Source organism: Mauremys reevesii, linkage group 25, assembly GCF_016161935.1.
Source record: "Mauremys reevesii isolate NIE-2019 linkage group 25, ASM1616193v1, whole genome shotgun sequence".
NCBI lineage: Eukaryota > Metazoa > Chordata > Testudines > Geoemydidae > Mauremys > Mauremys reevesii.
This window is the reverse complement of record NC_052647.1, coordinates 3620684-3644787: the sequence shown is the minus strand read 5'-3', so window position 1 is coordinate 3644787 and position 24104 is coordinate 3620684. Positions and strand designations below refer to the sequence as shown.

General features: G+C 62.1%; 1 protein-coding gene across 1 annotated transcript in view; it reads right to left on the bottom strand.

Moving 5' to 3' along the window:
* Nucleotides 1-1730: 1730 nt before the first annotated feature.
* The window catches only part of LOC120391031 (syntaxin-binding protein 2-like), a 45040-nt gene continuing 22666 nt past the window's right edge, over nucleotides 1731-24104 (bottom strand). The window contains exons 2-19 of the mRNA XM_039514259.1: nucleotides 23100-23149; nucleotides 21903-21984; nucleotides 19867-19943; nucleotides 18360-18438; nucleotides 17614-17717; nucleotides 15811-15959; nucleotides 15533-15617; nucleotides 10486-10616; nucleotides 10230-10337; nucleotides 9282-9339; nucleotides 8658-8723; nucleotides 7839-7919; nucleotides 7365-7503; nucleotides 6064-6170; nucleotides 5465-5554; nucleotides 3083-3168; nucleotides 2443-2600; nucleotides 1731-1901 (exon numbers count right to left, since the gene is read on the bottom strand). Coding sequence (XP_039370193.1) covers nucleotides 1822-1901; nucleotides 2443-2600; nucleotides 3083-3168; nucleotides 5465-5554; nucleotides 6064-6170; nucleotides 7365-7503; nucleotides 7839-7919; nucleotides 8658-8723; nucleotides 9282-9339; nucleotides 10230-10337; nucleotides 10486-10616; nucleotides 15533-15617; nucleotides 15811-15959; nucleotides 17614-17717; nucleotides 18360-18438; nucleotides 19867-19943; nucleotides 21903-21984; nucleotides 23100-23149 — 1730 coding nt within the window. The 3' untranslated portion in view covers nucleotides 1731-1821. The remainder of the gene's footprint in view (nucleotides 1902-2442; nucleotides 2601-3082; nucleotides 3169-5464; nucleotides 5555-6063; nucleotides 6171-7364; nucleotides 7504-7838; nucleotides 7920-8657; nucleotides 8724-9281; nucleotides 9340-10229; nucleotides 10338-10485; nucleotides 10617-15532; nucleotides 15618-15810; nucleotides 15960-17613; nucleotides 17718-18359; nucleotides 18439-19866; nucleotides 19944-21902; nucleotides 21985-23099; nucleotides 23150-24104) is intronic.

Here is a 24104-nt window from a genome sequence, read left to right as displayed (position 1 = left end):
CCCGGGACTTTGGCGGTGACTCATGGTGAGCGGTCCCCAATATTGGGACAAAGGGCGTCCCGACCAATGTGCAGTCAGGACACGGGACAAATGTGTTAAAATCGGGACTGTCCCGATAATATCGTCTGGTCACCCTAGTGGGGAGCAGGGGCTAGTGGTTAGAGCAGGGGCTGGGAGGCAGTGGGCTGGGTGGGTACGGTTCCCTGTGGGGGTGAGGTTAGACTCCAGCCTGAGGGCTGGGCCCTGGTGCTCACTCAGTGCCTGCCCCAACCCCAGACTTGATGGGGACCCTATAGCTGGCTTAGGGGGACTCCTGGGGCTCCCTCTGGCACACAGATCAGCGAGGCAGAACGAGGGAGTAGGGGCAGAGAGACACGGGGAACTGTGTCGGTTCTGGGGCACGGCTGGGTGAGCCTGCACTGCACAAGGAGGCGGCAGCCGCAGGCCAGAGCAGAGCTGCCCCCAGGCCCTGGTCCAACAGTGAAAGGAGCAGCCACTACCCGACCCTCCTTAGGGGGAGGCCAGTGCTGGCCAGGTGGCTCAGAGCCAGGATGCCTGGAACCTGTAGCAGGATCTGAGCAGGAAGCTGGGAAGATCCCAGGGCACCCCAGGCCCTCAGCCATACACTCTGCCCTGTCCCCTCCCTTCCCCCGCCTGAGACCTCGGCCAGCCTTTGGCATTGCACTTTATTGGCCCAGGCACATGCCCAGCAGGGCAGTAGCCTGGGGGCAGGGCCAGCAGGGAAAATACCCACACCCCCCTTTACCGCCCTGGGCGGTCACTCCTGGTAAATGAGGTCACCACTTTTACCTGGGGTCACTCCTGCCAGCGCTTGCCCCAGCACAGCCCTGCTGGCGGGCAAGAGGGAGGGGACCTCTAGGGCCCGTGGGATGCAGGGGGTGAGGCTTGGCTCAGGGCTTGATCAGAGCCAAGGGGGATGGAACTGAGTGTCCCAGATGGAGCTGGGGCTCCAGGTGCCCAGGGGGTGGCTTTGATACCCAGGGAAAGGCACTGGGGAGGTGTCTGCCCCTGGGCAGGGGCATTTGATCCAGGCCCAGCAGGGCAGCGAGCCCAGACTGCATCTTGCGGGGCTGTAGGTGCAGCCCGGCTCTGCCCCTCCTGTGCAGTCCTGACACCACCCCCAGTTACTGAGGTGTCCAGGGTAGCCCCTCTCCAGGTGATGGCCCCAGCTGGCTGCAACTCCTACTATGGCCCCTCTCCCCTTCTGGAGCCGAGGTCCCCACTGGGGGATGGGGCCGAGAGGCCAGGGTGCCAGGCTGTGGTGGGAGGGGTGCAGGGAGCCAGGGCTGGGCCAGCACCCCAAGGTGGTGAAGGGGAATGGTATGGGGGCACAAGTGGGGGGGTTCTCTTTAACCCTTTGCAGACTGGACAGACTCAGCCTGGGGCTCAGTGGCTGGATTACATTCCCCCCGAAGCCAGACACTGGTAGCATCCTCTGTGCGCCCCCCGACTGCTCGCAGCTGTGGGAGGGGCTGTGCTTTGGGTCCCAGGCAGGGTAGGTAGGAATGGCTGAGGCTGGTAGATAACAGAGCCTGACTCTCTCCCCCTCCCCCGCCCCGAGGGCAGGGTGGCCACAGGGCACAGAGGGTGGCAGCCCTAGGACCCTGTGCCACCGGGAGGGAGCCTGGCCTGCCCCCTGGCCTAACAGCCAAGCAGCCTGGGGGTCCCTTTCCCCCCACCCCCTCAAGAACCAACACTACTGCCAGGAGTACGGAAGGAAGGTGCCTTGTTGAGAAGAGCAGGTGGAGCTGGGGGCAGCGAGCTGTCGGGGGCAGAGTCTCTGGGGGGAGGGGGCTGCTTCTAGGCCTCCACGGGGGCTGCCTGGTCGAGGGCTTGGACATCATCCAGGAAGCGCTTGGGGGTCAGGATGTGACTGGAACCTGGGGAGGAGAGAGGTGGTTGGCAGCGGTGGGCACAGTGGGGTGGGCATGAGGCTGGCATCACCATCTCCCCCCTCCTTGCAGCTGGACCCTGCTCTAGTGCGGGGGTAGAGGGGCTGTCTCCTGCCCCCCACCCCCCATGTCCTGGCACCGCATCCCTTGTGCATCCCTTGTACCCTGCACATCCAGGCAAGAATCCACCCGCTGACAGCGTTCCTCACCCTTGGGTCTCAGAGAAGTGTGTGCAGCCATATCCCTATGGGTGTTATTGGGGGTGTCTGACTGGACCCCCCCACACACATGGTCCCTGGGCAAGGAGGGGCCTGGGGAGCCAGGGGCCAGGAGATCAGGTGGCTAGATACAGGCCATATGGGGCAAGTACATCTGTTCCCAGGCCCCCGAGTGTGGAAGGACAGAGGGTGGCATGGGTGCCCTGTGGGTGCTGGGCGGGAACTTCTAGGATCTCGTCCTCCCAGGGGGTCCCGACTGTCCCTGACCTGGGCATTCCAGCCGCCCTCCCCCCAGGACTTGCCCCACTCACCGATCACCACCTCCCACTTGCCCTCGGTGGCCTGGGTCACTTCGTAGGCGCAGCGCATCTCAGACATGGACACCCCACCCAGCACGTAGACGATGAGGCGCGGGCCTGTCCGGTACTCGGCCGCTGGCTTGTTCTTGTGCCAATGCCCGAAGCGGGCGCTGGGGGGAGAGAGGGGCAGTGTGGATACCAGGGGCTCGCTGAGGGAATGCCAGGCGGAGGGGTGGGCACTGCCCAAAGCAGGCGCTTGGGGGAGAGAGGGGCAGTGTGGAGACCAGGGGCTCGCTGAGGGAATGCCAGGCAGAGGGGCAGGACCCCGAGGAGGCTGGGGGGCAGGCCCTGCCCAAGGCAGTGGGACAGGAGCCCCAAAGCAGGCAAGAGGGAGCAGGGGAGGGTGGCACCTGCCCTGGGCTGGGGGTACTGTCTAAAGCTCAGCCAGTCCCTTCCCTCCATCCTGGGCCCTGGTGTGTTGAGGGGCTGCTGGGGGGCGGGAGACATGGTAAGAGGGGTCCAGGGCTCCAGGCTCTTGGGCACCCCATTCCCTGTAGAGGGCAGGGTCCTGGCCACGCACAGAGGCTCCTACACCCTTGGGGGGGGGGGGTCAGGGCTCTGCCCCCCTCAGCCCAGCCAGGCTCAGCCTTACCTGACAACAGCCTGGGGGCTGGCGGCAGGGACCGGGTCCGACACGAAGGGCCACAGCTTCTTGTCCAATTTGTCCTCAATGGTGTCCTGGGGGCGGTGGGGAACAGGTCAGCAGGGGCTAAGCAGCAGACACCTCAGACCTGAGGGCCAGGCTGGGCCCCATTGGGGGGAGGGGCTGAGTCAACTCCTGACTGAATGATTGACAGTCCCTGGGGGGAGCAGTCTGGTGCCCCCTTTCCAGGGTGGGGCATGGGGAGCCAGCAAAGACCACGTTGACCTCTCCCGTGATGCCCCTCCCATCTCCCCATCAGCTGCTCAGTGCCCTGCTGTGAACTCCCCACTCATCCACCGTTTGGGGGAGGGCAGAGACCTCCTGCAGCTGGATCCAGGGCCCCACACTGGGGGGGGGGGGGGGGAGGCAGGGAGGTGCCCTCAGTGCCCCTTTCCTGCTGCGGGCAGATCCAGGCCCTGCCTCTTGCCCCATGAAGTGTGTCCCAGCCACGCAGGGGGCCCAGGCTATGATACATTCTAATGCCACGTAATAGGGGCTTTTACGTTAATCCACTGCGTTGACTTGTACATGGAAGCTTAAGGCCTGCCGAGCTGTGCTGGCGCAGGGAGGGGGCCCTGATTGGATTAGGCACGGGATTGAGGCTACCGCAACTGCTTGCCCCAAAATCCCACTGTAGGAACCATCACAGCACTGGAGCCCCTCGCCTGTGATCTGCCGGGGGGGCAGGGTGTGTGTCGTCCTGGAGGAGTCCCAAGCCAGTAGGGTGAAGGTAACCAAGTTTTCCTCCTCCCTCCCGCCACCTTGAGGAGTGCCCCACAGGTTAGGATGATGAGGGGCTCAGGCCCCAGCAAGCATTGGGAGAAGGAGCGACCATGTCACCTCTCACAGGCTAAGCAGGTTTGGGCCCAGGCAGTGCTTGGATGGGAGACGTCTAAGGAAAAGCCACTGGGGGGGTGCTAGTGAGTCAGCAGAGGGTGCTCTGTGACCCCGGTGTGGCGCTAGGGGTCTCTGTACTGCAGGGAGTGGGCAGGGGTGCTCAGCAGGGGACGGTCTCCCCTGGCAGTCAGTGTCGGCCCCAGTGCAGCGCTAGGGGGCGCTGTACTGCAGGGAGCGGGGGGGCTCTGCAGGGGGGGCTCTCCCCAGACAGTCAGTGACCAGTACTGTGCTGCAGGAGTTCGTCCTTCAGATGAATGTCACACAGCTGCTCCTCACTGGAGGTTAGGCCAAGGACCTTGTCAGCCATTGGTGACAACCCTGGCGCTCCAGTCAAATTCATGCCAGCGATGAGTGTGCTGCCTAGATCCCTTGCACTTCCAGGCCCACACACTGATCACCACCTGCCCTAGACTCCCGGGCAGTGCTGCTGTGCAGCTGTTAACAGCTGCCTACCACTCCTCAGGAAGAATTCAGCCCCGGTGAGGGACCCCCGTATAAACCGCCCGTGCCACACCCCAGAGGTGGCAGCATCTCAGCATCGGACAAGACAACTCCTCTGCACTCATGCCTATGATTTAAGACCCCGAAGGATGGCAGCAGGAGAGGACTCTGATAAGTCTCTCACATGGCTAGAGCCCTCTAAGGATACAAAGATGTGGATGTGCGATCCGCCAGCCGTCTTTTACCTGTATCCACATCCTCACCCTCCGCTAGGGTGACCAGATACCTTGATTTTATAGGGACGGTCCCAATTTTTGGGTCTCTCTCTTATATAGGCTCCTATTACCCTCCACCCCATCCCGATTTTTCACATTTGCTGTCTAGTCACCCTAACCTTAGCAGCAAGCCCTCACAAGGGCTAGCAAGGAGGGTGGGGGGGGACTTGCAGGGAAGAGGCAGCGCGAGGGTGGGGACTGTGGGTAAGGGGCAGCGCGAGAGCAGGGTCTCGAGGGGAAGGGGCAGCATGGTGGGGGTTGGAGGAAGGGGTGTCTCATCATGTGCTGCTCCTGGGGGGTCATGAGCAGTGACGACACATGGCAGCAGCAGAGCGTGTTGCATCACAGTGGGGTGGAGGGGTGGGGCGCTGAGGCCCCGCGGACCCCAATCCCAAATCCTGCTGCCCAGGAGCTGGTGGGGACGCTGGTGCTGCTCGAGCTGCTGGACAGGAAGCAGTGTGGTGAGGCGAGTGGGTGCTGGACAGCCCCGACTCCGACCTGTCGCCCAGCCACTGGCCCTGAGCGTGCTGTGTCCCCCGGGCTGCCTGAGCCGGATGCCACAGGCCAGGCGCTGCTGGGGAGTAGAGCCCTGCACGGTTGTATCCACAGCCGATCCACTAGCTGCAGAAACAGAACCCCAAACCAACCCCTCCCCCTTGGGCCCAGCCTGCCAGGTGTGACCCCCACCCCCAAGGCCAGGAAGCAGATGGCCGGGTACCTCCATGACGTCCTTGAGCATGGGGGTCCAGCGGGAGAGCTGGTAGGTGGACTCCAGCCGCACCTTCCTCTCGGGTCGCAGCTGCCCGCTCTGGAGGAGGAAGGGAGAGGGGGTGAGAGGCAGCAGGCAGGGAGTGCGGAGTGGGAATGGGGGCAGACAGGAAGAGCTCGGCCTACCTGAGTCGCTCCAGCCGGGCTGGCAGGGGAGAGGCAGAGAAAAGAACAGAATGGATCACTGAGCAAGAAAGAAAGAGAGAGAGAGAGAGAGGGGAGGGGAGAGAGACTGATGGGAGAACAGAGCCGCCTCCCTCCCTTCACCGCAGATACTCAGGCTGGCCTGGGCCACCCCATGCAGTGGTCACCAGCTCCAGCCCCCTGGAGATCTGAGGAGCAGAAGAGGTCACCCCAGATGAGGAGTATCTGGGGGTCACCCCCATATGAGGAGGGTGTCACCCCTGTACAGGGGCAGAGGCCACCTCTGTGTTGGGAGTAGGTCACTGCCATAGGGGGCACCCCCAGGATGGCCTAGGCTCCCCTGTGCAGCACAGATCTGCCCCCTGGCATGGGTACAGCTGCTGGCCCCTGGCCCCAGTCCCTTACACCAGGCGTGAGGGAGGTGCCCAGGAGCTGCATGTTGTGGATGATGTTGCTCTGCTGCTGGATGTTGGCATGCTGGATCAGCTTGGTGAGGTTCTCCTCGCCCACACCTGCATGGGGAGAGACGGGTCAGCGCTAGCACCTCTGGGATGCACCCACAGCCCAGGCACATTCAGTGCGTGGCCCCAGGAGTCCTAGTTCCCCAACCAAATCCTGAGATACTGCTCTTCCCACTCCTCCCAGAGCTGGGGGTAGAAACCCAGGAGTCCTGGCTCCCAGCACCACCCGCTCTAGTGCGCTGGACCCCACGTAGTTAATGATCGAATTCAGGTCCTTGCTGCTCCTGCCTCCACAGGTTCTCTCGGGCGCTGGGGGCAGGGGTCTCTCTAGCTCCCCCTGGCAGTGCAGTGAGAGCCCCCCCTCCCCCTGATCTGGGCTCCCCCTTCTGCAGCCAGTCAGGTGCAGTGTCAGAGCCGAGGCCTGGCTCTTTAAGGCTGTGAGGCCTTGAGCTGGAGAGAGGGTACACCTGGAAACCATTTACTGCTGCTTAGTGCAGAGGGGGAGGCCTGGCAACTCCACAGCGCCCCCTGGCCAGGAAACTGGGCAGCCAGAGGAGCCACATGAGGGCACCTGGCCTGGGCAATGGGCGCAGGGGCAGTGCCTGAGCAGGGTTACAGGAAGGGCCCCGGAGCAGGGTCCTGCCCCACCAAGCCAGCATGGGGCAGGAACCGATGGGGGAAGACGGACTGTGCCAATGTCAGGGTCAGGGAGGTTCCCCAAGCCCTGGTGAGCTGGGGGAAGGGGCTGGATGCAGCAAGAAGCAGGGAGCTGGTCCAGGGAGGACACAAGGGGTGGGCAGGGAACTGGTTGAAGGGGGCTCAGAGGCAGAACATGGTGTCTGAACAGCCTGCAGGAAGGGAGGGATGTTCCCCCTCCCTGCAGAGAACAGGCCAGGGAGGGCTGCTCCGGGTATGTGTCTCCATTTCCCCTCCCTGCAGAGAACGGGCTGGGGGGAGCATGGAGGGCGGACACTGCTGGGAAGGCAGCAGCGGGGAGCAAAGGCCGCCAGGTCCAACCCCAGGGGGCAGTGCAGAGCGTGGGCGCGGCGCACTGGCTGGTTCATAGGCACCGAGAGGTGGGCAGAGGGGAGACAGGGCCGTAGATCCAGGCTGGACACAGGCCCCGGGAGCAGCTGGCTGGGAGGCGCCCTGCATGGCTGGGGGGTGTGCCAGTCTGAGCAGTGCTATTCCCCACAGCCCCGGGCACCGCCTCCAGGGGCGCCCCCTGCAGGCCTGTGATGTTACCGTTCTTCAGGAAGATGTAGAGCAGGATGATGCGGATCTTGTCGTAGGCCTGCACGCTGGGATCCAGCAGGACGGGCACGATGATCTTCATGGGGTCCTTGATCTTCTCCCCGTCCACGTCCGTCCCCATGGCCAGGTCCTGGGGGGCGAGGGAGGTGCACACACAAGGCCCAGGTCAGGCCACTCCGCTTCCTCCCGCTCCCGCAGCAGGATGGGAGACGCGATGGCCCCACGACCAACAGCTCACCTATCCCCTGCGCCAGGGCCCCCTCCTCCCTGGGGTCGGCTCCCCCTGGGGTGAGCAACAAGCCTCCAGAGAGTAACCCGAGCACCATGTCCCCCTTCTGCACCCCCGGTGCTGCATGGGGGGGCTGGCCCTGGCTCCAGCGAGCCTGCGGGTCTGAGACCCCTCTCTCTGGGCTGAGTCCATGAGCCAGACTCTGTCCCCCAGCCAGGCTCTGCCCACAGACCCACCTGCTCCACGCTGCACAGCTTCTCCACCGTCCCTTTGAAGTGCCGCATGCAGTGCTCAGCCAGGTTCAGGTGTGTGGAGTACTGCGGGGAGAGACCGGGGCACGGGTGAGTTTACCGCATCACTGGCTGGTCCAGAGCACCTGCACCCCCCAACCCCCAAGGGGGGCACCTCGGCCAGAGGGGCAGCCCCAACTGGCTGTATAAGGCGAGTATATAGGGATTGTTTTGCCCAGCACTGATGTGCAGCCACCTCTGGGGTGGAGCAGGGCAGCTGGAGGGGAAGATCAGGAGGAGGGAGCAGCTTCCAAACCAGCCCACGGCTTCCCTGTTAGTCACCACGAGGTTGGGGGCTTGGAGACCAGCCGGTGTCGGGGTACCTGTGCCAGTGGCCAGGAGCTTTCTGTTGGCACATGGCCCAGTGGCACCAGGAGTGGCTCCAACGGGCTGGTTTGGAAGCCTACCAAGGCCCTCTCCCGAGAGTTGCAGCAGCAAGGCGTGGGCGTTACCCCAGCGCTGCCATTGCTGGGGCTAACGGGGCAGCTCTGGGCACTGACGGCAAGCTGCTGCCCACAGTGCCACACAGCACCTGGGGGGAAAATGGCTCTGCCCGACTGGACAGGTCGGGAGCTCTCATCAGGCAGTAAGGCAGTCCCATCACTGGGGCAGGGCTCCTGCCTAGCCCTGCACAGAGCTCCCCCGAGTGCCCTGCCCCCCAGAGAGTCCTTACTGTCCCTCACCAGCCCCACAGAGCACCCTGCCCCCCCATCAGCCCCACTGAATGCCCTGCCCCCAGCCCACTAACAGCCCCAGCCCCGTTACCTTGTTCAGCTCTTTCTGGTACTGGGGCATCTTCTTCAGGATCTGGGACAGGTCCTTGATGTTGGCCTGGAGGGAGGCAGTGGTGAGATCCTGCCCCCCACCCCCCCGCAGTGCATGGAGCCCCCTGCAGGGCAGAGGCCTCACCCAGGAACAGCCGCAGCAGCCCAGCCATGCGTGCCAGGGCCAGGGCGGGTCACTCAGGCCATGTGTGGCTGCGGCTTGCGTTAGACCTGCTCTTCCCAGGCAAGCTGGAACAAGCCGGCAGCCCCCCAACCCGAGGTGCCCCCCGGGGTGTAAAGCAGCAGCAGGCCAGGGAGATGCCAGCATTGGCTCCCTGCGGCACTCCCTGCGTGGCCCCGATCCTGCTGATCCCACCCCATGGGCCTCTGCCCTCCCCCACCAAGGGGAGCTCCAGAGCTCTGGCTGGGGGGCAGGAGGCTCCACATACACCTCTTAGCCCTTTACAGGCAAACCCTGGGAGCAATGGGACAGCCCCACCCCCCCACCAACCCCTCCTAGGGTAGCAGGGCAGCCTCCTCTCCCCATCAGTGGCTGTGGGATGGGCCCCCCCCCCATCCCTCTGGGCTGGATTCCCCAATCGCTCCCCCACAGCCCCCGCCGCACCTTGTCCGTGGTCAGCCTCTTGCTCTCACAGAAAGTGCGCAGCAGCTCGGTCACCTTCCTGCAGCAGGGAGAGGGGTCAGGCCGGAGCCAGGCACTGCCTTGGAGGCAGGGGGTGCCCTGTCCTATGCGACAGGGGACAGAGCCCCCGCCCCACAGGCACTAGGGTTCTCTGCCTCGAGAACCTCAGACAGGGAGGGCAGGAGTTTCTTCCCAAGTTACCCCAAGGCAGAGAGTTCAGTGTACCCCTGGGGGCTCCTGGCGCCCTGCTGGGCGGGGGGGGGGGGGGGGCCGCAGCAGGCTCAGCAGGAGGTCGGTGAGGGACTCACTCAAGGGGGCTGCGAGGTGCATGGGAAGATCCTGGGATCGGGGGAAGACAGTGTCCAGGGGGATCCCCGAGAGGAGATGCAGACAGTGGCTCTGGAAGGGAGCACTCAGGGGTCCTTTGGGGAGAGGGGCTGGGTCCAGGGGGTCTCAGCACTCAGAGAGGAGCATGTCTGAGGGACTGGCCCCAGCACTGAGTGGAAGGGGGAGTCCTGGCAGTGAGCAGGAGATGGGTGTGTTGTGGGGGGGTGTCCCTGCACTGGGTGGGAGAGGAGCGTATCCAAGGGGGTGTGGGGTTCCAGCACTGAGTGGTAAGTGAAGGGGAGTGTCGTGTCCGAGGGGGCCCCAGGGTGGGGAGGGGTGTGTGTGAAGGGGAGGATGGGGGAAGTCCTGGCACTGGAAAAGAGGGGGAGGGGTGTGTCAATGTAGTGGAGGGTCCTGGCACTGGGTGGGAGAGGTGTGTCCGAGGGGGAAGGGGAGTAGCGGGTCCTGGTACTAGGCAGGGCACAGAGTGGTGTGTTGGCAGGGGGAAGGAGGTCGGTTCTAGCCCTGGGTGGGGAATGGAGGGGTGTGTACGGGGTGGGGGAGGGGCGGGGCACATCAGGGGGCAGAGCTGAGCGCGCTCACTTGGAGACATCAGCGATGTGCATGTGGCGTAGCTGCACCCAGAGTTCGTCGTCTTCGTCCAGCAGCGCCACTTTCTCCCGCGAGTCGCTGATGCCTGTCGTCTCGTACCTATGGGGGTGGGGAGACGGGGTCAGGCTGCAGCACCCCTCCCCCGAGCGTGGGGGCTGCAGAGCAGTGCAGGTGCCTGGGTCCCACCCCACCCCCAGCCCGCCTGAGGAGGAGTGCAGGGCGCCTCCTGCTGGCAGCCAGGTCCTACTTGTAGGTGTCGTTCTCGATGCTGAGCAGGTCGTAGGCCATGGCCTGGAAGGTGAGCTCGTGCAGCAGTGGGGACACCAGGTCGAAGCTCCGGTCTACGATCAGCAGCTGAGAACGGGCTTTGTCGGGTCCCTGGGGCAAAGGAGAGAGAGACCCGTCACCCCCTGCTCCAGCGGAGGGGTCCTGGCCTGGCTCACACAGCACAATCCAATGGGCCCTGGTGGCCTGAAACTTCACCATCCGCCCTCTCTGCGGCCCAGCCCCCAACCCCAGGGGGAAGCCAAGAGGCACCCCTCAAGCTAGCTGGGATGTGCCTTGGGGTCCTGCCCTGACCGGCAGGGAGAGCTCCCCACCCAGCTGTGCTGCAACGCCCCCTGCAGGGATGGGCCACCTGCCCCTCGTGCAAATAGCAATGCGCCCCTCCCCCAAGCACGCACTCTGCTCGTGCCTCTCCACCAACGGGAGCGTGCCCCTTGCAAGGCAGCCCCCCAACTGCCCCCTGCCCCATATGCTGCGGGGGTGGGGGGGAGGGTGTGATACACACTACACCAGAAGGCCCTGGCTAGTCTATCGTTAACCAACACCAGGCCCAGAGACTCTTTAATACAAGGTCCCAGAGGGGGACAATGGGACGTTATCCCGATGCCCCACCTTGCATCTGAGCTGGGACCCCATGTGAGGCTCTAGCTCCCCACTCCCAGCCTGGGTGGCCTCCCAGCATCCAGTTGGACAGAGACCACTCAAATGGTCCGCATCTCAGACCCACATCATTGGGCGGGGGAGGGGGGCCTGGCCCAGCCCCCACTCCCTGCCTCATCAGCATGCACTGCCCTCTTTGGGCACCAGGTGGCGCTATGAGACCAACCCTGCGCTCCCATGGCAGAGGGCTCTGAAACCGGCTCCAGCGTCCCCAGTGGAACCCAAGCCCACCCAGGAGCACCTCGGCAAGGGGCTGCGTCTGCTCTTCGCTGGGTAGCACAGACAGTCGGCGGAGAGGGGGCGGGGATGTACAGCCCCTGATGCTTCCACAACTGTCCCACCTCAGTATCTGGCCCGACTTTCAGCCAGAACAGAAAGTTGGACCAGCCACCACCCACTCGCCTGGCAGGTCTCCACAGCCTCTGGGTAAATGGGCTGAGGCTGACAGGGGAGTACCTCTCCTGGGGGAGTATTTGGCCCCCATCACTGTAGCATCAGGGCACCTCACTATCACTGCTGCATCCTGCCCTCCCCCCCCCATGCATGTGGGGCTGGGCAGGGCTGTCACCCCATTGCAGAGGGGGATGGAGGCCCAGAGAGGCTGGGTGACTCACCCAAGGTCACACAGGGAGTTTGTGGCAGAGCAGGGACATGAACCCAGGGCTCACAACTCCCAGGCTGGCACCCAACCCCTTGGGCCATCCTTCCTCTCCAGCTCTACCCAGACTGGGTGGGTTGCTATGCCCAGCCCCCCAGACTCTGCTCACACCTTTGCCAGTTCAACTCTGCTGGAGGGATCCCCCAGTGCAGATGGGGGCTGGTGTAACCACCGGGTCACCCCACCCTGCCCAGAGGGGTGGTTAGTGCACTCCCTCAGGACTGGCAGCTGGGAAACATCAAGGCAAGAGGGACTAGTGCAGACAAGGCCCCAGGGCGCTGTCACCAGGGGCTGGGTGGCTTTGGAGACCTGACTGCTAGAGGCCATGCTACAAGAGACCCTGGGGTTCTGCGCCAGCTGGCAAGGCGGGGGCACACTGGACTGGCCAGCCGGGATTGTGCTGCATGGAGCAGGGGCTTGAGTCAGCACTCCCGGCCCTGCGGTGGGCGAGCTGTCTGGATTCTATTGAAGGGGGCTGGGCAGTCAGGACTCCTGGCTCCTATTCCTGCCTCTGCCACCTACTCCTGGCACGCTGCTCCATGCCTCAGTTTCCCCTGGGTAACATGGGGATAGTGCTTACACCTGTGACAGGGAGGCTTGGCAAGAGCCTCAGGAATATCCCTGGGGGGACTCACAGGAGTAACAGCAGCAGGGTGTGCACGGAGCAGGACTTTGAGCTCCCCAGCGCCGCTCTCAGCTCCTGAGAATAGCACAGATCAGACAGGGGATGCAGGCTGGAACCAGCTCTGCTGCTGCAAGTAGCTCCGGTGGTTAACAAACATGCTGTCAATCCCTTCCCTGTGTAGATGGTTTAGGCAGGTGTGCGGCAGGCTCCCCTCTGGAGGCAGGTCGGTGCTGCCAGCTGTGAGTTACAGAGCATCTGTGCCATGGCAGCCAGCTATCCTAGAGGGGGGCCCCCTCCCCGAGACCGGTATCATTATCCCCATTTTACAGATGGGGAAACTGAGGCACAAAAAGTGTAGATAAATCTCTGTATAAATCTTCACATAACTTTCATATGATTTTGTATTATGCCTCTTCCTATAACCCTGTATTAAGCTATTTTCATACAACTATGTATCAAGTCCTTTGATATAGGAACTTTGTATCAGATCCCTATGTAGAAAAACTTATAGAAAACTTTGTGTTAAGCCTTGGTATAATGTTATAGCCCCTAAGGATAGTTAAAGTAGAAGAAAAATGTCTTTTTGCTAGTAGAATAAGATCTTCCTTTCCACTCCCTTAATCAATTGCCCTGTTGAATGAACGAGGTGTGAATGAGCAAGGTGTGGAACAGGTTGCAACCCTTGGAGAGGGGATGGAAGCCAGACCCAAGGACAATAAAACCTGTCAAGTGGGCTCCTTAAAGACGAGCAGACAGACTGACGGCCTCGGGGGTTAGAAGCCAGCACCTTCTTTTGGAAACACCCTCTTTGCAGCATTGGGACAACACCCAGAAGAAAGCAGGACAAAGGACCAAGGGACACAGACACAGATTTTGAATCTGGTACAGATTTGCATGAGAGGGAAGCTGCTATAAAGGTGAGGTGTCTTGCAGAGGACCTTGGGTCTCCTCTTGTCAACATGGGAGCATCGATCCAGATCGGCAGAAGCCTGGCTCCACCCCCTCCCCATCTAACTCACCAGTGCAGTTAGGGGGAGCAACTAATTGGTAACAACAAGACGACAGATAGAGTGCGTGTGTAATAGACAGACAGACAGATAGAGATCATATGCATATGATCAGTGTTAATTAATACATGTATTGCTAATAAATGTGGTGTTTTGCCTTATTCCCCCTGAAAAGATCCTGTACGGTACTTTAAGTACAACGAAAGGGGAGGTGACATGCCCAAGGGCACCTGGCTGGGAATAGAACCCAGGTCTCCCGTCCCAGTCCAAGGCTCTATCCACTAGGCCACACTGCCTCGGTGGATGGGAAAGGCGCTCATGGATCCACAGGGTTGGTGCCAGGCCCCCAGCTGGGGAAGTCTCTGGGACGAAGCCCTTTGCTGTGCCAGACCCCAACAGGTCTCTCTCTTCCTCCAGGACAGGCCACACGGCCTCCCCACCTCCTGAGACTGAACCATTGGGCTTCACCCCGTGAGCCCTGCCCAGCGAGTCCAGCTGAGCCAGACCCTGGTACAGACCCGTCCACTCCGCAGGGCCCGATGCCCCTCGGCCCGGGTGACAGGGCCACTCGCCCAGCGTTGTCAGAACAGTCGGGTTTCTTAGGCACCTGGACCCCAGCCCCGGCAGCCCAGCCCACTGAAGGTTAAAGCAATAGGCCGTTCTGGTCAGTCCAGAGCCCGGCCGAGCTGCAGCGAAACCTGTTTTCAGGCTCCGGGTCTCTCGCTCAGGGCCTGTCTACATGTAAACCACTGCAGCTGCGCCGCTTCAGTGACGCCGCCTTTCTCATGCCTCCGAGCGATGCAGTTACACCGACCCAATTGCCTCATGTAGACCAGGCCTCGGTCTGACCTTGGTCAGTTCTCAGGTGAGAGCTCCCAGCTTCCCTCACTTATCCCCCAGCTCAAACCTTCCCAACTCTGTGTTCTCGAGCTGGGGGCCCTGCTCCGATTCCCTGCTGGGAGCGTCCAGCCAGGAGCCGTTGGAGCCGGCACCGTCTTTCTGACCCCCAGGCTGATCTGGGTCCGATTCTCTTCATTTCACCAAGACAGAGAGGTGACTCCACTCCCCCCCCCCCACCATGACTATTACCTTCCCTGAGAGTCCTTCCATCCCAGCCCCCTGCCTGAGAAGCCATGAAACATAGGGGAAACTGAGGCACACATCAGCTTCATAAAAGATATTACAAACATTCCCAGTTGGCCACAGGTGCACAGTCTCCCAGCAGCTCGGCAAAGGCTGGAAGCAAGAGCAGAAGCAACAGGAGGGAAAGATCTGGGCAGGACTTGGATTTTACATCACTTTGCTTCTCCTAGGGGGACAGGAGCCACTGGGTTTCCTGTGCAAGAATCCAGGGCAGGGTGGGTTTGCAGCTCCCCTCTGCTGGGGGTGGGATGGGGACGGCAGAAGCTGGGGAAAGCCCACAGGCCAGGGCTGACTTGTGGCTAAGGCTCGGGAGAGCTGGGTTCTATTCCTGTTCTGACTGACTCTCTGCATGCCTTAGTTTCCCCATCTGTAACACAGGCCACCCCGCCTCCCCTGGGAGGCTGAATTCACTAGTGAGGTTCCGATACCGTGGGGATGGGTGTAGGAGCACACACAGACAGGAGTGTCCAGGTGTGGAAGAAGCTCCGTGTGCAAAGCTTAATTCTGTGACCCAACTGCCCTGTTTAGAAACAGAGAGAAATTGTGCTGGGCACACACTTCCCTAGTCGGAGCCTCAGTTTCCCCATCTGTACAGAGGGGATAAGGACACTGGCCTTTGTAGAGCACTTTGATATCTGCCCACGGCCAGTGTTAGAGAAGGGCTGGGGCCATTAGTCCAGCCACACAGGGAATGCTATTGTTCTGCCAACTCCTCAGGATCTCCAAGGAAGTTCTAGATCTCCACCCTGCCCCCCTAACCAGGATCTCCAAGAGGGTCTAGACCCCACCCTTTCCCCCACCAGGATCTCCAGGCAGGTTCGAAATCACTCCTCCTTCCTTCTACTTCTCATGTGCTTCCCCCCCTCCCCCCTCCAGCTCTGTCCCATGGCAAGGGCATGGCCGGCAGCTCGCTCACCTCTCCCATGCTCGGGTTGTCTGCCTTGAACGCGTTGAGTTTGGCCAGCACAGCATGCGCCAGGTGGAAGTTATCTTCATGGTCCCTGCAGCAAAGACAATCCTGTGGGTCAGAAACAGCTCCTCCTCCAGGGGCACACGCACTTCCTGTAGGTGGTGACCAGATACCCTTCTCTCTCTGGGCACAACACTTCCTGTAGAGGATGGCCGGGTACCTCCCCATGGCACACTCACTTCCTATAGGGGTGTCCGGGTACCCCTGCCCCCGGGAACACTCACTTCCTGTAGCGGATGGCTGGATACTCCTTCAGGGTTTCACACAATGTGGCAATCTGCTCTGCCAGCATCTCCATCTGCTTGTTCTTGTCCAAGGAGCGGTAGTGGCTGAAGCAGTTATGGAAGGTCTGTGGCCTGTCCAGGGAGTACACCTGGGGGATGGGGGGCAGAGATCAGACCCTGGTGCCTCGCGTTCCCCACACACTCAAGCTAACTTCCCCCCATTACCTCCAGCCCCTTGGGCTTCCAGGGAGGGACCATGGGCAGCGGAAAGCAGTCTTCACCCTAGATATGCTCCTCCTGGCCTGACTGCCCCCGAATGATGGCACAGCTCTGACCCTGCTCCCCATGGCGCTAGCCCTGCCAGGCATGCCATCCCCCATCAGAATTCCCTCTCACTCGGTCAGTGGCCAAGACTGGGCTGGTGCCAACTGCTGGCAGCCAGGCCAGCTGTGCTCCATACCGTGCCCCTAAGAAGGGCTATTGGACCAGGCCAGCCAGGCAGAGCCATAGGAAGCCCCTAGTGAGGGAGATCCCTTTGCCAGAGCCACTCCTGTTGTGGCAGAGGGACAGCGGCCCAGAGATTCATGCACCAGCCTGGGACGAAGACTCCCTGGCTTCAAGTCCTTACTGAACTGCAGACTCCCGGGTGCCCTCGGGGTGTGTCTCTGCCCTGGAGAAGTCAGTGTTGGGGGAGGGGGCTTGGCCACGCTTCTAGTCTGGTGAAAGCCCCAGTGTAGCCACAGGCAAACCTGGCATCAACGCACGCCTGCCGCTGTCGCTTATTTCACTGGCTGAACAGAACGAGCCATTGGGGCAAACGTGCTTGGACACCAATAAAACAATAATCGGCCCAGGAAGGGTTTGCTGGCGCAACGCGACGGGTGAACCAGCAAAGCCTCCTGACGGATACTCAGCTTATACCAGCCAGAGCTTCTCTTGGCACAGCTGGCACCGGTACCCCAGGTGAAATAAGCTACAGTGGCGAAAGAACTGCTTGGCCAGCATATCAGCATCTACCCAGCTGCATCAGTTACAGGGGGGATTTTCTCTCTCATGTCCCCGTAACAAACCCAGACCAACAAAGCTTGTGTGTGTAGACCAGGTTCATGTCTCTCTGTGCCTCAGTTTCCCCATCAATACAATGGGGCTGACAACACAGCCCTCCCCTCAGGGGCGAGAGGGGGGAAATCCACTGACGACACAAGGAGGGGATGGGGCGGTTGGGCAAAGGGCAGGCGTGTGGAGTATCGGGCTGTCTTGCAGGCCTGGTATAAACCATCAGTCAGAGCTGGTAAAGCCGGGGCGGCAGGACCCTCCTCCCCCAGACATCTAAGCCAGCGATTCCACGTCTCACAGGGTGTGAGCAGCCACGGTGAGTCCCTGCTGCCCTGGGCTGGCGTCAAACCCTGGACCCTAGAGGGGAAAGGTTCCCCCCGAGCCACGTGGAACACTAAGGGTGGGGTGTCGTATGTCGCCGTCTGCTCCCCGGCCCTGATCCCCACAAAGCCCTCACCTGGCTCTCGTAGGGCAGGGGCAGGCTGGGGTGTCGTACCTCACTGCCTGCCCCCCCCCCCCCAGTCCCGCTCCCTCCAAGCCCGGCCACCCCTCACCTGGCTCTCGTAGGGCAGGGGCAGGCTGGGGTGTCGTACATCACTGCCTGCCCCCCCCCCAGTCCCGCTCCCTCCAAGCCCAGCCACCCCTCACCTGGCTCTCGTAGGGCAGGGGCAGGCTGGGGTGTCGTACATCACTGCCTGCCCCCCCCGCCCCCCAGTCCCGCTCCCTCCAAGCCCAGCCACCCCTCACCTGGCTCTCGTAGGGCAGGAAGGCCACGTTGATCTCCTTGAGGGTTTTGATGGCCTTGGTGATCCGTGACTTGCTCAGCTCATTGAACAGAGGCTCAGGACAGGCTGTAAGGAAAAGGCAGTGGGTGGGGGTGACAGGCACAGGGCTCAGGATCCCCAGCACAGCTCCAGCCCCACAGACGGGGCCAGGAGTCAATGATGAGTCCAGCACCCCGGAACCAGAGTCACGCCGGGTTCTCGCCTTCTGCAGCATCAGCAGCGAGGGGGGGGGGGGGCACAATCTCTCCTACACAGCCCCTGTCTCACACTCTGCCCTCAGCCCCTCCACAGGGGGAAGTGACTGGAGTGTACAACTCAGGGTGATGCACGAGGAGGAACGGGGACTTGGGCTCCCCCTGCCGCTGTAATGTGACCCTGACACACTGGGTATTCTGATGGTGTCCCATCCCCCCAGTTGGGACTGATGGAGCAATGCATGCTGGGAATGGTAGCCAGAGGCCACCTCTCTAGGCGCACGCCACATGTGTCTGAGAGTCATGCTGGCTGGAGGCAGGCCCCCTGGGGGAGAAGGGAAAGGTGAGGTAGTTTGGTCTGGCCTGCTGGGGCTGCATCCCCCTGCAGGAGGGCAGAGCGTAATCGGGGTGCTGTGCACTGGCCTGTAAGCAGAGAGAGCCCCCCCACCCCCAGGCCCCAGTGTGCCGCTGGCCAGGCTCCCAGCTGGGGGATCCCCCGCACCCCGATACTCACTGTCCATGAAGAAGACATGAGCCGCCTTGTAGGTGAAGGTGGGGGTGCCCCGGAAGTCACTGATCAGAGCCTGCACCGACTGCAAAGGGGGGAGAGGGGGGTTATCAGCACCAGCCGAGGCCCCTCCCTGCTGCCCGAAGGGCCCAACCCACGCCCAGCCCCTGGGGACTCAGGGCCCAGCATGATGCCATCAGGAGGTGGGCTGGTTTTCACCCCCCTGGCTCTGGGCTCCCTCCCCGACTGGAGCAAGTGCCCATGTCCAGGACATCCTCAGAGCCCAGCCACATCTCTCGCTGGCACACAAGTGTCCGTGCCCGGCCACAGATGGGGCCTGGCATTAGCCTTGAAGCTGTACTAAGTGGGCTCTGACCAGTGCCCAGGGAACAGCCGTCCCAGGCAGCTGCCATCAGGGCCTGCTCTCTCCCCGGCCGCCACGCTGGGCACCTGCAGCTTGGCCACGCCAGCTATCCAGGCAGGGTGTTCGGAAGCTGTTCGGACTCCATGACAGGCCATTGTGACAGAATCATAGAATATCAGGGTTGGAAGGGACCTCAGGGGTCATCTAGTCCAACCCCCTGCTCAAAGCAGGGCCAACCCCAACTAAATCAGCCCAGCCAGGGCTTTGTCAAGCCTGACCTTAAAGACCTCTAAGGAAGGAGATTCCACCACCTCCCTAGGTAACCCATTCCAGTGCTTCACCACCCTCCTAGTGAAATAGTGTTTCCTAATATCCAACCTAGACCTCCCCGGCTGCAACTTGAGACCATTGTTCCTTGTTCTGTCATCTGCCACCACTGAGAACAGTCTAGATCCATCCTCTTTGGAACCCCCTTTCCAGGTACTTGAAAGCAGCTGTGAGGACCTGGCTGCCCTGTCCAGAGCCCCAGGTCCCAGCTCGCAGTCCTCTCTTACAGCGCCCCCTCCGCAGACAGCCCACGCGGGCACTGGGCTTCACCCTGCTCCCCTTCGTCCTACCAGCGCCCTCTGCCCTTGGTCTCCCTCCACTCGCCTCTGGGCTGCAGACACAGGAGCCTCCTCCCCCGCAGCCCCTGCTACCTGAGCCTCTGCCTCAGCGATTCTCCTTCGCTTTCAGTCTCAGCTGAGGTTAGGGTGACCAGATGTCCCGATTTTATAGGGACAGTCCCGATATTTCGGTTTTCTTCTTCTATAGGCTCTTATTACCCCGCAACTCCTGTCTCGATTTTTCACACCTGCTATCTGGTCAGCCTAGCTGAGGTTGCCTCTCTCCGCCTGCTGCACCATCCCATCCAACCCCCATGGGACTGCACTGTGGAGAGGTCTGGAGGACAGTCTGTGCCTCACGTGGCAAAGAACACGAAGCCCAGCTCCGGGGAAGCAGCCTCTTGGGGGGCCCCTACTAGCCCCATTCCCATCCTGACGTTGTGATGCGCATCCCCCCCAGACAGCGCCACCTCCAGGCAGCACGAGGAGCTGCCCCGGGGTCTCCCCTGCTCCCCATCCACCTGCCCCAGGCCCGAGCTCCTACCTTCTCCACAGGGCTGAGCAGGTAGATGGCCTCCAGGCTGGGGATTGGCTCCCGGCGCTTATTAATATCTTCCACAACTAGGAGAGAGCAGACATTGGGCGCAGGTCAGTGTGTCCTACCCACCCGTCCCAGGCGCTCTCCACCGGGATGGGGGGAGGGGAACCCAAGGGGCACAGGGATGTTCGCTGGTAGCAGGGCCGGTGCAACCATTAGGCAAACTAGGCAGCCGCCTAGGGCGCCAAGATTTGAGGGCGCCAAAAAGCGGTGCCCAAAATGTCTGGGATGCTCACCCGACGCTGCAGCTTTGATCTGCTCCGGCTGGCCGGGAAGTGATGTCATTCCTCCTCCGGCCGCCGGGGGCGCTGCGCTGCTCCCTGCTGCTCTGCCCCCGCCCCTGCTCAGCCCCGCCCCGCCCCCACTCCCCTGAGCTCTGCAGCAGGGACGGGGCTGCACTCACCAGCGGGGGGAAGTGCAGGACCCGGCCCCAGCCGCGCCGCCGGGGAGTGGTTGCCCTGCCCCCAAGCCAGCCCAGCCCCCCCCCCCCCCCCCTGACCCCTGGGGCGCCCCCTCCACCACCCGAGACCTCAGGCATCACCCCCCCCACCGCGGGGGGGGCTGCGTAGGGCCCCAGCATCTCTCGGGATGGCCCGGGTCCCCGCCCCCCCGCCCGCAGCCAGCCCCCCACCCCGTCTCCAGCCAACCCCGCACCCCTGCCCCGCCTGCAGCCAGCCCCGCACCCGTCTCCAGCCAACCCCGCACCCCTGCCCCGCCCGCAGCCAGCCCCGCACCCCGTCTCCAGCCAACCCCGCACCCCCTGCCCCGCCTGCAGCCAGCCCCACACCCGCCTGCAGCCAGCCCCGCACCTCCTGCCCCGCCCGCAGCCAGCCCCGCCCCATCTCCAGCCAACCCCGCACCCCCTGCCCCGCCCGCAGCCAGCCCCGCACCCGTCTCCAGCCAACCCCGCACCCCTGCCCCGCCCGCAGCCAGCCCCGCACCCGTCTCCAGCCAACCCCGCACCCCTGCCCTGCTTGCACCCAGCCCCACACCCGTCTCCAGCCAGCCTGCAGGCAGCCCCACACGCCATCTCCAACCAGCCCCACACCCCGTCTCCAGCCCGTAGCCAGCCCCACACCCCGTCTCCAGCCAGCCCCACACCCCGTCTCCAGCCACCCCCCCAACCACTGCCCTGCCTGCAGCCAGCCCCACACCCCCCTGTCTCCAGCCAACCCCTGCCGTACCCCCCTGCCGTACCCGCAGCCAGCCCCGCATCCCGCCTCCAGCCAACCCCTGCCGCACCCCCCTGCCCAAAGCCAGCCAGCCCCACACCCTGTCAGGTTATTCATTTATTTTCATTAAATATGTAGACTAAATAATGAAATTAATAAATTTTCAAGCCGAGCGTGTATTAATTCTAATGAACAATGCCATATTATGCAGTATTCATTTTTGAAAGTTTATAATCAATGCTCTGGGGGGAGGGGGAGGGGTGGGAGGCGCAAGGTGGAAGTTTTGCTTAGGGCCCAAAGTATCCTTACACCGGCCCTGGCAGGGGGGTCCACAGGCTACAATGCAGCAGCTGCTTTGATGTGGGGCCGTGGGCTGCGATGCTGCCACAGTACGGAGCAGGGAGGGAACATCCCTCTGTACCGTGCTGGGGACACCCTGCTAGAGTCCTGGCTCAGCTCTGTGCCCTCCACCCTGGAGCAGGGAGCCAGCATTCCCCCTCCCCAGCCAGGACCCTGCCTGCAGCGTGGGGGAGCAGCAGTGAGGAGTTAACGGGAGTCTGAGAAAAGCGGTGAAGAGGCTCCAGGGGCTGAAAGCGCCGGGCTAAGGGAACTAGACCTGGCTGGAAAGGTACCAAGAACAAGGAGGGCGTCTAGGGGGCTGCAAAGGGGGGAAAACTAGATGCAAACGTGAACGTAGACAAGTCAACTCCCCGACTGCGACGTGCATCCGAGGGAGAGGGGAGCCCTGGCGGGTGGGGGCAGAGTCCTGGGAGCAGACGGGAGGGAGGGATGCCGTCCAAGGCCACTCACTCGTGATGCCTTCGGCCAGGATGTCGGACATCTTGCAGCACGACGAGAGGATGCGCATGCTGGGGTGGTCCATGATCAGCACCTGAGGTAGCGAGAGGGGAGCTAGTCACTGCCCTGAACCCAGCCGCCCACCATCATCATCCACGGCACAGCCAAGGGAGCAGAGCGACTGCTAACGGCAGAGCCGACGGCTCCCGGCCCAGCCCTTCCACAGCAGAGCGGCAGGGCCGTTACCAAGCCTGCACTTGGCTGAGCTGACCGTGCTAAGGACTGCGTGAGGCGCTACAGGGAGAGCGGCTCCGAGCAGAGTGGCTGGTACAAGATGTAGGAGACGGAGACAAACCTGGGACACCCGGCCATTGGGAATGGTTCTATCCTCCTAGACTGGAGGAGATCAGCCTCTTCGCCCAGGTGACAGGGTGAGTGCAAGAGGCAGGGACAGAACCCAGGAGTCCTAGCTCCCAGTACTCTGATCTGATCCACCAGATACCTGCTCCCCAGCCCTCGGACAGAACCAGGAGCAGGGCACGGAGAAATGGAACGAGGGGAGTCTCCGTGTTCCCCTAGGAAAGCCCTGTAGGCCATCGGCCCAACATCTCCACCGCCTTCCTGCCGTGCCGAATGAACCCATTGCCCTGTGCAGCCCAGTATCCCGCTGTACCAGATCCGGCCACTGGGAAAGCTAGTCCCCTGTGCTCCCTCTGCTGCACCGGCCTGCTCCACACACCCCAGCCCAGTCCATGCCGGGGGCTCAATAACCTGCCTGCCCAACGGTGCATGCTGCCCCCATGCTTGGGGTGGAGGAGGAGCAGGAGAGCACCATGTCCACACCTCCTCCTCTTCCCACCCAGGCTGGCTCACTAGGCCCAGTTGTCTGATCCAATGTAAGGAGGGGCGGGGGGGCGGGGAGGGGGAATTACTGGGCTCGCTGGGCCCAGTGGTCTGATCTGGTGTGTGTGTGCGGGGGAAGATATGGTGCTAGCTGGACAAGCTGGGTCTGATCCAGCACAACGGGAAGGCAGACATAGCCAAGCCTAGCTGGGGACGGACGATGGGCTAGACAGAGCAGGGATCTGATCCAGCATGGAAAACCTCAGGTTCCTAATGAATCCCAAGAGGGTGGAGGGGCAGGAGCACGATATAGGGATACAGCATATCCCCAGGGGGACACCAGGGCAGGAGGCCTGGCCGGCTTACCTTCCATTCTCCTTCCTTCTTCACGCTGCGAATGACTCCGCTGAGGATCTCTGCGAGGGAAAGACACGGGGATTAGTGGTGGGGCTCGGACAGGACGGCTGTGCCCTGAGCCAGGACCCACTGGCTGGTGGAAGGACCCCTCGGGAAGTGGCTCAGAGGCTGCTTTCGGGCCAGCTAGCGATGTGCTCCTAGCAGAGCCCCCAGTCAGCGATTGTGGTGGGCTGGCAGGCCAGATGGACCATGGCTCTGATTCCCCTTCCTTTCTGCCAGGCTGGATATGAGCGCAGCTAAACTAAGGATCTGGCCCTGTGCAGCAAGAGAACCAATCCTGTCCGGCACCTCTTGAGTGGAGGGGATCCAGGGACCCTCTACTGTGTGTGGGGGACGACAACACGACAAAGACTTTGAATCCTGAGTCCTGCACATAGAACTCCTCCAAGGCATGCCCCGCTCAGGGAACTGCCCACCTGTCTCCTGGGCACCTTCCACAGCCAAGCTAAGCAATTAGATCGTCAGCTCTTTGGGCCAAGTACCATCTTTTTGTTGTGCCACCACAATGGTACCCTGACTGGCACTCCTGGGTGCTACCATAATACACCTAATAAATAATGTACAGCACCCAGCACAATGGGGTCCAGGCCCACGACTGGTGCTCCTGGGCACTACCATAATACACCTCTTGAATAATGTACAACGCCTTGCAAAATGGGGCCTTGGTCCAAGACTGGGGCTCCTGGGTGCTACCATAATACATCTGTTTGTTTTGCCCCTACAAAGCGCCTGATTCTGGCTGGTCCCGTAGGGCATGGCTCAGGGCGAGTAGTGGTCAGCTGTAAGTAGTGTCACCTGCAGCCCCTAAGGCCGTTCTCTTTGGCAAAACCCCCTTCCTAAATTCTAACCAATGTCAAAGCCAAGCTAGACTCCTTTCCAAAGCAGCTGGGGCCATCACACTGACCATCCCCCAGGCAGGCTGAACTGCATTCACCAGTTGGTTCCATCCTTCAC